The 14,890-nt window shown below is 44.8% G+C and overlaps 1 protein-coding gene across 1 annotated transcript; it reads left to right on the forward strand.

Annotated features, from left to right (window-relative positions):
- The first annotated feature begins 831 nt into the window (after window positions 1-831).
- Window positions 832-14,298, forward strand: acss2l (acyl-CoA synthetase short chain family member 2 like). The gene is made up of 18 exons (XM_080476300.1): window positions 832-1,125; window positions 1,204-1,399; window positions 3,606-3,697; window positions 4,560-4,663; window positions 6,263-6,335; window positions 6,464-6,539; window positions 7,828-7,912; window positions 9,028-9,165; window positions 10,143-10,313; window positions 10,508-10,641; window positions 11,337-11,469; window positions 11,552-11,608; window positions 11,683-11,763; window positions 12,636-12,744; window positions 12,839-12,907; window positions 12,994-13,170; window positions 13,526-13,600; window positions 13,721-14,298. The coding sequence occupies exons 1-18, from the start codon at window positions 1,002-1,004 to the stop codon at window positions 13,846-13,848; spliced, it is 2,022 nt and encodes a 673-aa protein (XP_080332426.1). The 5' UTR covers window positions 832-1,001; the 3' UTR covers window positions 13,849-14,298.
- The last annotated feature ends 592 nt before the right edge of the window (window positions 14,299-14,890 follow it).

Consider the following 14,890-nt stretch of genomic DNA (forward strand, 5'->3'; position numbering starts at 1 on the left):
CATGAGTGAGTGATTTAGAGTCGGTAATAAATCTTAAGTGGCATCGATTGTACGCAATGCGGTCGAGAAGGCATTCATATACAATACATCACCATAGATGTGTCATTAAACATGCAACATGATCACATGTATTAGATCCACATGTTGCATTCAATCAGAAAATAAGATGAGTTGGCGTGTATTTCAGTATTTCTGTCCCATGAACAGAAACAAAAGTTTCACTTTCAATACAAACCGTCTGTTTATTCAACTCACTACAATGAGGACAAATTGCTCATCTTTTTTGCTCTCGTTTATTCGTCATGGGGTATAAAAGATTCATCCTTTCTATTGCCGTCTTGTTTCTGTAGGTCGTATTTATGATTTGTCATGCATTCTGTTTCTGCGCAAAACAAAACCAGGACAACTTCCGATCTGTTATAAAATAGATACAAGATATGAGTCACCTCACTTAAAGTACTTGTGAATTCTCAGTGTGAAAAAAAGACTCAAATATCATGCAAGAAAAACAAACAGTGGAATATGTAAAGAAAACACAACACATCTTGTTGAGGTGAAACTTTGCTTGTTACGGTGTGTTCAGGGAGCAGCCGTCACCCTCCCTCTCAAATCCAGCCCCTATCTGCCTGAATCCCAGCATTTGTTCTGCAGCACAGCCTCTACTCCACCCACTCCTTCCCTCCTCCACCTCTCCCTGGCTTGGAAACATAATGTGATGGACAGGCCAGGGAAGGTTCACCCAATGAAAAAGTGGGAGTGCCGCACCCTGCGAGCCGATTGGCCGGCCTGACACTAAGCAGACTGAGCCACGGACTGCAGATCAGGGATTAGGGGTGGGTCTTTATGCATGCCGAATTGTGTTGCCTCTGTGCAGGAGGCCTTGCAGTGCTCGCACCTTACACAGGAGGATCCAGACAGATCAGCAGTGGCTCCAGATTAACCCATTTCCTTTCCTACTCGCCCTCAGATGCTACAGGCCCGTCTGCATCTGTCCATCCACAATGGTGGTTCCTGAGTCTCAGGACAAAATGTACCACCCTCCCGGTGACTTGCAGAGGGATGCTCACGTGCCTGACTTTAACTCCTATCTGGCATTGTACAGGAAGTCTCTTGAGAACCCAGAAGGTAGGTAGAACAGTGCAGCTATTCCTCCACCTCTCCTGTCCTTTGTGCAGCCTAACAACACTTCTCACTTTCCTTTAGCATTCTGGAAGGAGATTGCTGACGACTTCTTCTGGAAGAAGCCTGCGACGGGACCAATGCTACAGTACAACTTCGACGTGACAAAAGGGAGCGTCTATGTGAAATGCATGGAGGGTGCCAAGACCAACATGTGCTATAATGTCTTGGACAGGCATGTGAGGGAAGGGAACCTGGGTGAAAAGGTGGCCTATTACTGGTAAGCTACTACATACCCGCAGAGTGAATGATGGCTTTGATGGGAAACTCTGCCCACAGTCATGTCAGGTATTCCAGTCAATGGCTGCTGTGTCCCCAGTGCACCTAAACAAACCTTGGTCGGAGCAACACAATGTCATCGCTTCAGTCCTCCTTATGATACCAGGATCTTTTTGCAACCTCTTTTTGCATTTTCTTTTCCAGAATAATTTATTGTTTACATCCCAAAACTTAAAGAAATCTAAAATATTTTGGATAGTTTACAGCAGATTTGGATTATTATTTCCATTTTTGAACTCAGTTGTTCACACGCTGCCATATATTTGACAATTAATGAGGAATGTCCGTGTTAAATCTCTTGCTTTGCGTTGTTTTCCCCTCACATATTTGCTCTGTCAACTGGAAATGCTTCCCGACCAGGAATTGCTTGTTTTGCAAGCTCAGCAAGTATAGGGGTTCAACAAAACGCAGCACAATTCAACATTCACACATGTCAGCCTGCATATACAGTGTGTACAATATATATATACATGCTTATATAATAGTTTTGCTGTGACAGTGTCACCTCCACATATGTAGAGGACACAGTCTGATAGCTGCATTATGTTAGTTACCAGTGAGGACATGGTTTGTTTTGACCATCGGTTCAACAATTTTAAAACTTTCAGCCACGTCTTAAAAGAATTATTTACAAAACTGTCTCAGAGGCTAGGACACTAAATAACACACAGGTGCAAACAAACTAAAGTAGATGTAATATAGTGTAATATTGCAAAATTTGTCACGTGAGAAAATTATTATTTTGGACCAATTTTAAGCGTTTAACACATGAAAGTTGTGACATAAAGCAGTTTCTTTGATGTTCATTGTAAAGAAATGATTCGGAGGATTGTTCTCTGTAAGAGGTATGTAGTGTACGTAGTTTGTATTTGATATCCATAATACTCATTTTGAATCGAGGCATTTCATCCACTGATTCCTTCGGCCAGTTATATACGAGGGGAAAAGTTCTAGTTACGAAACATTTAGAATTTTAGATTCAACACCATTGTCACGAGCTCAGATCATGAAAACGGGTTTATAGGATCCAATGAAAGTCCAAATAACTCTCACTTCCCAGCATGTAGTAAAATAAATGGTGCAATAAGTTGTGTAACAAAAGAAGTGAAACCTCTAAAACAGAAAATAAGAATACAGTTAAGAGTAGAGCAGTGTGAGTGTGTGTGTGTGTGTGTGTGTGTGTGTGTGTGTGTGTGTGTGTGTGTGTGTGTGTGTGTGTGTGTGTGTGTGTGTGTGTGGGTGGGTGGGTGTGTGTGGGTGTGTGTGTGTTGCGAGGTGCAGGTGACTGAGTTCAGTGTGTTTTTTCAGAGATAATGTTTCAGTGTCAATGTTTGGCAGGAACCTGCTTCTTCTCCAAGTTTGTTAATAGTTTTAAGCTCGATACTGTGTGAAATGTGTTTTTCATTTTTTACAAAGTACATCTGTTTTCTACAGTGTGACTCTCCAAAGAGAATAAATAATACGAACCAATTAAATCTGTGCCCGGAATACACCGAGTATGAGATGTTTTGCGTATGTTTTTTATTTTCACAGGTTATTCTGGGATTTGTTTAAATTATCTGCTACAAGCAGCTTCACCACTTGTCGACATTTTATAGCAGACAATCTTACAGCTATAGAGAGATTATTATCAATCTGTGATCAATTAGTTTAGTTTGTTTTTAACCAGTCGTTTTGGTATTTGTACATTGGAGATGTAGAGACTTAAGTGACTTAAGTGAACATCCAGAAAAAGTAAAAGAAAAACCTCAAAAAAATGTTTAATGTCGCCCAGTATTGGGTCAGTTTATAAAATACTGGTTGTTTTCTATCTATGAGCTCCTTTGTTATTTATTTGACTGGAAAAAAATGCTAAGATGGTTGTAAAAGTTCTGATGCCAAATGATACAAATGCTGCCAGTTTATTACCTAGTTTTTTTTTTACTTTTAATCCCATACCTGAATCACGCTGCCTCCAGGCCCGTCAATCACTGCAACATGTAGTCTTCCAAATGAATGCCCTGCCAAGCATTCAACCTTAATATAGACCCAGTAACGAGGGCAGCAGGTTGCCTCCCCTCTGAAGTGAAAAAAACCTCCAAATCCCTTAAGATTAAGATGCTTTATCAGGGTTTTACAGCACATTTCTGCTCCTGTATCTTTCTCAGGGAGGGAAACTCACCGGACCACCAAGAGACCATCACATACCGCCAGCTGCTCAGCCAGGTCTGCCGCTGCGCTAACGTGCTCAAGCAAATGGGTGAGAAGCTGAAGGCCTCATACTATGCAAAATTCACTTTTTAAAGTTTTACCAGCAGTACTAATCGTCCCCATACCTGGACTGACGCCCCAGAAGTGAAGACAGTCTGTCCTCTCTCTCCCTGGCTTGTTTCAGGTTTTAAAAAGTGTGTTGCTCCAAGCAGCCAATCAGGAATCAAACCCTATATAGTGTCATCGGGGGTTTAGCCAATCTCAATCAAGGTAGGCTCTCCCTTTGACTCCTCCCACAATTAGGCAGCCCTGCTCTGGCACATGGCACCACGAGAGGAAGTACTTCCTCCTCTTCCCAAGATGGGCATGTGTGGGCGGAGCCAGTCCTGCTCACACAGACACAGCAGATTCTGAATGCAACTGCTATGATCCAATATTCAAATGAGGAAAATCAAGGAGGAGCTAGAAACTTAGAATACTGAAGGTTTCTGGACCAACGAGACCAGGAGGAGGAGATGAAACGCTGGATGGTACGACTCCTTTAAACAACTTTTCAACTGAATACAATTTAAAAAAAAAACAGAAGTAGCCACATGTTACTCAGTAGTGACAGTGAGTACTTTGTGGAATTTCTTTACAACAAACATTGTAATTAAATTCCAGTAAAGGAGTGTGTGTGTGTGTGTGTGTGTATGTGTGTTTATTATGGGATTACAAGCACAGACACATCACTGGAATGACTTGTACTCTGTTTAATATTAGCCTGCTCGCTCATGATGATTATTCTTGTCAGAACAGATGCGTTCGTGTGCATAAGGTACATAGTCTGCCTCATATCGCTGCTATTGTTAGAAACAAGATCACGTTTCGTCATTTTTGTATTTGCCTGTGCTGTTTTTTCTTTCATGAAGGTGTGAAAAAGGGCGACAGGGTGTCCGTTTACCTGCCCATGATCCCAGAGCTTGTTTACACCATGTTGGCCTGCGCCAGGATCGGTGCCATCCACTCTGTAGTGGTGAGTACCACCGACCGGCCTCCAACGCACCACTCCGGTTTGAAACCGAGCCTGCGACTTCGGCACACATCGGGATTCTCTGCGGGCTCGTGTTGTTAGAAATGGTCCGACCCTGTTCCCACGTGAATCCACCGGCTGAACCCAGAGCTCCTGACCGGTCTGCTCCAGCAGTTATGGGCTGTCTCGTGTGTGAACGCAGCGCTGACAGCACCTGCACTCAATATATGGGTCAGACGTGTTCTGGCTGCCAGCAGCCCCTACAGTCTCTGCAGTTTTGCCAGCAAGCCAGCTCTATTTTAGCAATTCAACCTTCGTCTCCCACACGAAGGTTAGACTCCATAAAAATATCTGCAGGCTACTCGTTCCGAAGTGCATGGCTTCTTTTTAAGACTGCCGTTTTTGGCAGACGCTGGTTTAGATGACCTTGTCTGTGCTTTGTCACTGTTGTTTATTTACCAGCTCCGATTCACAACCTCAGACATGAACGACACACATTTCTACTCAAGAAAACTTCCCCCGTTGGAAGCTCACGTTAATATTAATCATGAAATGGCATAAAATCTAAATTCTGGACGGAGCCAGTCACGACAGCCTGTGACACTTTGCCGGAGTCCAAAGTTCTCAGTGAGCTGATTCATAATGCTGCTATTGACACTGAAACCTAATGCTGTGTGAACCGTTAACCTTGGCCAGAAAACAAGCGTCTGGTGGGCAGCGCCACAAACGGCAGCCAAATAAAAGAGCAGTTCAGGGGCACCTGGTTCATTATGTAAGATTGAATAGGGTTGAGAGGGAATGAGTCATCATGCTGCACTTTAAACTTCTGCATTTTAAACTACAAATCTACACACAAGGGATCATTATATCCAAAACTCACTTTCTAAAGGTTCTTCAGCAGTACTCATCGTCCCCATACCTGGACTGACGCTCCAGAAGTGAAGACAGTCTGTCCTCTCTCTCCCTAGCTGGTTTCAGGTTTTAAAAAGTGTGTTGCTCCAACCAGCCAATCAGAAATCAAACCCTATATAGTGTCATCGGGGGTTTAGCCAATCCCAATCAAGGTAGGCCCTCCTTTTGACTCCTCCCACAATTAGGCAGCTCTGCTCTGGCACATGGCACCACGAGAGGAAGTACTTCCTCCTCTTCCCAAGATAGGCATATGTGGGCGGAGCCAGTCCAGCTCACACAGACACAGCAGATTCTGAATGTAGCTCCTATGATTCAGCAACAAGTTCTGAAAAAAGAAGAAAATCCCAATTATTTGCCATCTGCTGAGCGACAAACTGCGTTTGCACTAAATCAGACGCTGTGAAACAGTTGATCTTCTCGGCACTGGGAGTGTGCTGAAGACGGGAGTTGCTGGAAATGGAAACTGGACTTGGATTCAACTCCAGATAAACGCCGGTGTTGCTCATTGTCTGCTGGAGGTGCACATCAGCAGGAGTTAGGACTCCAACGGAGTGTGTTTACGCCGTCCTCGACCTCCAGTGACTTCCACTTCACTTCATGAGTGTCGAGTCAGATACTGCTTTTCACTGATTGACGCTTTTGAGTAAATATGTGATTGAACAAGAGATGACTTTTCTCTCTGCTGCTCAGTTTGCAGGTTTCTCCGCCGAGTCTCTGTGCGAGCGGATCATGGACACCCAGAGCAGCGTCCTGGTGACAGCAGGTCGGTTTTTAAAACATCACGGCAGCAGGATGTGTTGTCGGGCTGTTAAAAAAAAATAAATAAAAAAAAAGAGATTCCCTGCTGTTTTTCATATGTGTTTCCATTGACGTGTCTCCCCCGACACACAGATGGTGTTTTCAGAGGCGACAAGCTGATCAACCTGAAGCAGATCGCGGACGAGGCTCTGCAGAAGTGCAGCGAAAAGTAGGTCCAGCACACGAGGCCATAACTCCCCCCCCCCCCAACACACACACACACACACACACACACACACACACACACACGTTATTTGCAGTGGCGATGCCTCGGCAGGTAACGGAGACGCGGAGGAAACGCGGCGAGCCGCTTTCGCATGATGAGGTTGCCGGGCAACATGGAGCACTTAGACTCATCAGGGAAGTCCGAGCTGCTCGTCTCCCGTGGCAACGTGAGCATCGGAGGGACGGGAGCGAGAAGCACAGCGTGAAGGGAGGGAGGAAGAGGAGGAGGAGGAGGAAGAGGGGGGCAGATGTGTTGGAGGAAATAATTTCTTTGTTTTCACATTAATATTTTTATATAAATATTAATCCAACTACAAATTATATCATGTAAGTCTCAGTATGAGTACCGCTTTATCCTAAACAAAACAAACACAAATACGTAACAAAGCCAATGTTTTTAATCAATAAAAACTATCAGATATATTCAAACTACTGGTTTTTAAGAGCAGCACCATGTCCACCCCCACAGATAAATAGACTGAAGATATATTTAAAAAAATAAAAATAAACTTTAACTGGAACAATATTTGCAACAATAGATTAAATTTGTTCAGAGAAAATGTTTTCGACAAACTTTTCGCAGAACATTTAAATTTTCTGACAATTTTCTTTGGCTTCTGTCGAGGAAATTATTTCTGTGGAACCCAAAACATAAATACAGTGAAAAAGTTTTTCATAAACTCACACATTGCTGGAGTTTACTTCATGAAATCTCATCTTCTTCACATTTAATTAATGCATCCGTTCACCGTTTTAGATAGAAATAAAATCTAAATTGTATTTAAGGCATAGAAGCGACAAGAGAGACGGATGCCAAGTGAAGAAGAAGAAGTAGAAGAAGAAGGGAAACTGTCATCAGGGACGATGAGAGTGGCGGGAAACAATGTTGACAGATAGAACCAGCAGATGGCGGTAATGCAACTTTATGGGTGCAAACTGCTGTTAAACCCAAAAGGAGAAGAAGAAGAAATTGTATTTAAGGAATATAGTGATAATATACAGTAGAGTAAAGTTATTGTGGAGCTACACGTTACAATTTTACAACATAATGATGCAACAACTAATAAAGTTTGAGGTCTATGTGTTGTATACGATCTAACCGAGATCCAGGATGTTTGATGAACAAAATGTTTGTTTGTGCAGTGAAAGCCTGTGAATACTTATGTACGCGCGTACATGTGTACTGTATGCGTGTATGACCGCTTACACATCTTCTTTAATATTCTCCACAGAGCCTCATGCAGCGTCACCAAGTGTCTGGTCGTCAAGCATCACGTGCTGAGGACCAGAAACGGAGCTGCGTGCAACAAACTACAGGTAAACAACTCTGAGACAACTTTATCATTGGAGGTGAGCCAGTAAAAATACTCAGATACAGATACCTATATTAGAGTAAAAGTGCCTTGAGAGTGAAGTTAAAAACCGACTCGTTGACTGTTCAGCTTCTGGTCTGATTAAAGTGTTAATCTCATTTACTAATGCGGCATGTCTTCACAGTGTGATTACCACTAACGTCTCCCAACCCACCAGGTCCAGACGTACTTTAAATATTAATACAATTTTAGTTCAGAGAAGCAAAGATTAGATGCAGTTGATTGAAATATCTGGCAGAGTTTTATAGATCCAGTCTGCCGGACTAAAACTCACTGTTATAAGTATTCTGCACTACGATGAGTGAAATCTGCTGTAAAATGTGTTTAGTCACATCAGTCATAGTTTAAATCTCCATTTTTATGTTCAATTGTTGCTCTTAAGGCTTCAGATCAGCGGTTTTAAACATAAGGCCCGGGGAACAAAATAATAATAATCCAGTTATTTTATTGGTCGTTACAGCGCCACCTATGGACCTGATATATGTACTACATCTTTTTGAGTCGTTTTCATGGTGTCGCAGATGTTCCCTGTGTGGACCGGAGACTTTTTAAGAACGACGGGGAAGAAAAAAAAGCTTGTTTTGGCTGGTGTGGATAGGACCTGAATTTAAAGGTCGTTGTGGCTCTATTTTACCAGTCCGGCTCTTTCAACATGAGAATCGTCCTCCTGAACTGAAACGTGTTGAGATAGAAGTGTAACCACATTAAAAGAGTTTTAATCAACCAGATTCACCTTCTGCACCTTCTACCCGTAAACTCACCAATCTTCAACTGAAGTGGTCTTAAAATAAACTTAATTAAGGGTCTGAACGTGTCACCATGGAGCGTCAAACTGCCAGAAACAATCGGTTTAAAGTCATTTTCGTGTAAAACGGGTCAAACTTGGCTCCTTCTGGAGGGCTGAGGAAGAACATTCATACATATTGTCTCATATCTTTGAGAAATAACACGTCTAAGCTTTTGTTCCTGTTCCTCAGATTTCCCGATGTGACCGTGGTGTTTGCCGCCTCTGTGTGACGGTGTGTAATGAGTGTGTGTGTGTGTGTCGGATCTGCTCAGACCCCCTGGGACTCGGAGTGCGACGTGTGGTGGGACGAGGCCGTGGCCGACTCCCCCGACGAGTGCGAGCCCGAGTGGCTGGACGCCGAGGACCCCCTGTTCATCCTCTACACCAGCGGATCCACCGGGAAACCCAAGGCAAGACACTGGTTGAGGCGGAGAGGCGAGTTACTCCGACTCACGACTCGTGTTGTGCCTGTCATTTTATCACTTATCTTATAAGCGAATCACAGCTTCCACCATCTCCTCCGATAAGCCCGTGAAGATGTTCACTAAGCCTTCGTACACATAATCTGCTGCGAAATAGTGAGAATTAATGGCTTTCCAATGCTAAGAGGCATTAATGCCGTCTTAGAAAGTTTCTCCATTGTCTGCGTTTCTCGAGAATTCATAAGTTTCATGATTTTCAACCGGAAGGCAACGATCAGGGTAAAACATGACAACTTCATTATTCTAAGAAGTCCATAAGAATCAATATCGTGAGCTCACACAAGTTGAAAGTGATGTTTTGTGGTAACTTAAGGTTTTTGATCCAAGTTTACTATTACTAGTCCCTTTAAAGGAAATGCAACTTGCATTAAGAACTCGATTAATCTAAACAAGAAGTACTAAAAACAAACAAGGGAAACAATATTTTTTATAAATTATATTATAAATGTTTACCTTTTTAACCATTTTCAACTTTCTATTTATATATTTATTTAGTGCTTTTATACTACATGTACCATCTATTTTATGTGTACTTTTGTACTTAATTGATCCACAAAGGAGCAGCTCCTGTAATTTCATTATATTAGTTTTATTTAATAAATATTATATGATATCCATACCGTGTACATTTTATTATAAAAACACTATATATATATATATATATATATATATTTATATATGCCTGTAAGTAAGTTGGTTACAACAAGTATTGTGGAGGCTTGAAGAACATGAAGATGAGACGGGATCAGCAGATTTATGTTCCCACAACATCACACACACACACACACACACACACACACACACACACACACACACACACACACACACACACACACACACACACACACACCAGCATATACGTGTCCCGTATTTACCGTGTGCCGTCGGCCCCCTCCCCTCCGCAGGGCGTTCTCCACACCATCGCCGGCTACCTCCTCTACACCTCGCTGACCTTCAAATACGTTTTCGATCATCACCATGACGACGTGTTCTGGTGCACGGCCGACATCGGCTGGATCACCGGACACTCGTACATCACGTACGGCCCGCTGGCCAACGGTGCGAGCAGCGTCCTGGTGAGCGGAAGCGGCTCGTTTCAGCATTGCTACGATTCTGCCGAAGCCGTCTTCACCTCTACGTGTGTGTGTGTGTGTGTGTGTGTGTGTGTGTGTGTGTGTGTGTGTGTGTGTGTGTGTGTGTGTGTGTGTGTGTGTGTGTGTGTGTGTGTGTGTGTGTGTGTGTGTGTGTGTGTGTGTGTGTGTGTGTGTAGTTTGAAGGGATCCCCGTCCACCCCCACGTCGGCCGGTTCTGGGAGATCATCGAGAAGTATAAAGTCACTAAGTTCTACACGGCGCCCACGGCGATCCGCCTGCTGATGAAATACGGCCGCGAGCCTCTGCAGAAGTGAGTCGATAAAAACTTCATGTCGGATCCATACAGAATCGTTCACAGAGAGCGTCTGACCTGATGGACACAAGGTTCAACTAGAACTACACTCGGTAGAGCGCACACCGTCACCAACGCCACATTCATCACCATGGAAACCAGTGGGTTATATGGTTATTTGATCCACCACGCCTCGCCTTCCATCATTTGTCCATGTTGTTCAGGCTTCATGTCATCATTGTTTGACAATGATATACACACATTTTACAATTCCAGTGTGACACCCCCCCCCCCCCCCCCCGACCTTTGACCCCTCAACCACTAACCAGGTTGATGACGTCACTGCATCATGTGACATATCAGAGGATAGGGAATTGAAAACTGAACATTTTGGCGTTGGTTCATCAATTGTAATAAAACTGACCGCGTTAGGACGAAAATACTTTTTTGACCTTTTCGCGACCTCGTCCTTGACCTTTGACCCAGTTGATCTCAAAATTTATTGAAACAACTCTTAGATGATGATGATAAAATATTCCTCATGTACGAAGAGAATGTAAACGTCTGTAAAGGTCTGGCCCCGTCGTTAGGTCTTAGTGAAGAAATGGATTTAAATCCTGTGAATCTTTTCCGCTGCAACAATGAAGAACGAGACGAGTCCCGCGTGACGACGCAGTGTAGAGGTGTGTGATGTAGATCTGTGGATCCGTCAGGTACGACCTCTCCAGCCTGAGGATTCTGGGTAGCGTGGGCGAGCCCATCAACCCGGAGGCGTGGCAGTGGTTCCACGAGGCGGTGGGTCGGGGCCGATGTCCCGTGGTCGACACTTTCTGGCAGACGGAGACGGTAAGAGACACTCAGGAGACGCCGTCGCCGGAGGAGGGAGTTTCCTCTCTTCTTCCTTCATCTGTTATCGCTGTTTCATCAGGGAGGCCACGTCTTGACGCCGCTCCCCGCCGCCACACCGCTCAAACCGGGATCGGTGGTAAGTGGTGACGACCTTTTATTGTGAAATGTCCAAACGTGGGCAGGCTGTTTGACGTTTTCGCGTCGTTCCAGACCTTCCCTTTCTTCGGCGTGGAGCCGACCATCCTGAACGAGCACGGAGAGGAAGTGGAGGGAGAAGCTGAAGGTTACCTGGTGAGTCGACCCGAGAAACGATTATTGGTCTCTGTTTCACCCATCAGTCATTGTTTTGTTTTGTTTTGTTTGTTTTGACATTTCACCGCATTTTGCATCAGAAGGTTTCAATGAAATTGGTTTTATGTGGAGATTATAGTTATTTTATGTTTTGAGTTTTTTTGCCAAAATATAGACATTTTCATGACATATACTTTAAGTTTAGGTTTAAATTTAAAGGGGTCATATTGTACAGCTTTTCAACACTTCCTCAAGATATCGTTGGTCCAGAAACCTTCAGTATTCAAAGTTTCTAGCTCCTCCTTGATTTTCCTCCATTTGAATATTGGATCATAGGAGCTACATTTAGAATCTGCTGTGTCTGTGTGAGCTGGACTGGCTCCGCCCACACATGCCCATCTTGGGAAGAGGAGGAAGTACTTCCTCTCGTGGTGCCATGTGCCAGAGCAGAGCTGCCTAGTTGTGGGAGGAGTCAAAGGGAGGGCCTCCCTTGATGGGGATTGGCTAATCCCCCGATGACACTATATAGGGTTTGATTTCTGATTGGCTGGTTGGAGCAACACACTTTTTAAAACTTGAAACAAGCCAGGGAGAGAGAGGACAGACTGTCTTCACTTCTGGGGCGTCGCTTCAGGTATGGGGACAATTAGTACTGCTGGAAAACCTTCAGGAAGTAGATTTTACATACTATAACTGCTATAAAGGTTATTAATACTCTATTAATATTAATAATATTTTCCTTGAGATGAACTCTCGGCTGAACGTGACCCTGAACTGACCCCTGCTCAAGATGATCCCCAGGTTTGAACGAGAGTTCTCCCATAATTCCCGGCGGTAACGCCCCCCCCCCCTTGTTTTCCCCGCTGTTGCAGGTCTTCCGGAGGCCCTGGCCCGGAATCATGCGCTCTGTGTACAGAAACCACGAGCGCTTCGAGAACACCTACTTCAAGAAATTCCCCGGCTTTTACGTGACTGGCGATGGTGAGACGCGACGGCCAGGAGCGACGATCACTGTGGGAGCCTCTTGAGGCGAGAGAGAGTACTGCGCTATAAAAACTCTCTCTCTCTCTCTCAGGCTGCAGGCGGGACAAAGACGGCTACTACTGGATCACGGGCAGAATAGACGACATGCTGAACGTGTCAGGTACTGCCCCCCCCCCCTCGCCGCAGATCGTTTCTTTTGCCCCGTTGCCCGATTAACCATCCGGGGGGTGATGGCTCGGCCCGCAGGTCACCTGATGAGCACGGCGGAGGTGGAGGCGGCGCTGGCCGAGCATCCGGCGGTGGCGGAGGCGGCGGCGGTGAGCCGACCTCACCGGGTGAAGGGGGAGTGTCTGTACTGCTTCGTCACGCTGAAAGAGCGGCGGGAGTTCAGCCGCACGCTGGAGGACGAGCTGAAGAGGCTCGGTGAGGCTCCGCCTCTCCGGAAATCACTAATACTCACAATACTGCAATCAAACGGGGGTTTTCATACTTCACTGCGTTTGACTAGGGTTTATTTACTGTGGTAATTTCAATCGATGTTCATACACTAGCCACCGTTTACATCTTGACCCCCGTATATATTAATATTACTTATCTAGTTTTTATTCTCTTTTATTGATATTTTAACTCCTTTCTGTTTGGAGAAACATTACACATAGTTCTTCTCTGGCATTAATAAAGTATTTCTATTCTAGTGTATTTGATTCAATCAAAGAGAAGTACAATATACATGTTATCTACTACATATTTTCTTATCTTCTCTGCTCTTCGTTCTCAGTCAGAGAGAAAATCGGACCAATCGCGACGCCGGACTTCATCCAAAACGCTCCGGCGCTTCCGAAAACTCGCTCAGGTGACGACGGGAAACTTCTTCAGCCTTCCTCCTCCTTCCTCCTCTTCCTCCGTCCTCAGCCCTCCTCCTCCTCTTCCCTCCTTCCTCTCCTTCATCAGCCTCCTCCTCCTCCTCTTCCAGGAAAGATCATGAGGCGGATCCTCCGGCAGATCGCCCGTAACGAGGAGGACCTGGGCGACCTTTCTACGCTGGCCGACCCCAAGGTGGTGGAGGTCCTGTTCAGCCAGCGGTGTCAAGCTGCAGCCTGACCCCAGTGAACTCCTCCTCCTCCTCCTCCTCCTCCTCCTCCTCCTCCTCCTCCAGATGAAGACTCACCTGCAGGTTGTGGATCAACATGTCGCTGCTCTTCAGGACTGAATGAAACATCAGACGACGATTTAATGCGTCAAACTGGATGTGAGACGAGCTTTCATGTATTGATAAGGCCAAGATGTCACTGACACACACACACACACACACACACACACACACACACACACACACACACACACACACACACACACACACACACACACACACACACACACACACACACACACACACACACACACACACACACACACACACACACACACACACACACACACACAGAGGTTCTTTGTTTTTGAATAATTAGTTGTGCTCAGCTTCTTTCTGATTATCAGTGTTTATTTCACATATATTTCTATGACGTCACAATAAAACGCTTTCTGCTGCTGCTTTTGTTCTTTTTTCCCCTTCGAGCACGGCGGCTGCCTGGCGCCCTCTTGTGGCAGGAACATCGTCCTGCAGTGGCCACCTGACACCTCTGTGTTTAAAAAAGCTCTGTTCTGCCTGGAGGGGCTTTTGTTTGTTTGTTTGTTTGTTTTTATTTATTTGTCATGTAACGATGTAACGATGCTGTGAGTGGAAACAGCTTTGAAGATGAGGAGAACAAAGACCCGCGAGGCCGTTCAATCTTAAGAATCTTTTGAAACTACAAGCATCAGTCACTCAGGACAACATGGCACAATAATATTTTATATATATATATATATATATATATATATATATATATATATATATAAAAAATTAGATTAGATTGCTGACGTTTGTTATGAAAGCAACTCTGAGGCACTGTGCTCTTCATCACGCTGTTCACGGGTCGCATGCCGTGGGTTGGTGGGTGGGCCGCCTCTTTGTCTCCTGCGCGTCACGTGCATGCGGCGATGTGCGAGCGCGTGCAGGTGGGCAGGGCGAGGATAAGGGTGAGGAAGAGGAAGAGGAAGAGGAGAGACCCAGCAGTGGGGCAACGTTACATCATCACCCCCA

This window comes from Lipophrys pholis (assembly GCF_963383615.2).
Source record: "Lipophrys pholis genome assembly, chromosome: 1".
Taxonomy (NCBI): Eukaryota; Metazoa; Chordata; class Actinopteri; order Blenniiformes; family Blenniidae; genus Lipophrys; species Lipophrys pholis.

What these genes read in the sequence shown, in the direction of transcription:
- acss2l (XM_080476300.1), top strand. Translation starts at nt 1,002, where the DNA reads ATGGTGGTTCCTGAGTCTCAGGACAAAATGTACCACCCTCCCGGTGAC. An exon ending in CAGCGTCCTGGTGACAGCAG is followed by an intron (nt 6,336 to 6,463) that starts GTCGGTTTTTAA and finishes CCCGACACACAG; the next exon opens with ATGGTGTTTTCAGAGGCGAC. An exon ending in GGACGAGCTGAAGAGGCTCG is followed by an intron (nt 13,171 to 13,525) that starts GTGAGGCTCCGC and finishes CTTCGTTCTCAG; the next exon opens with TCAGAGAGAAAATCGGACCA.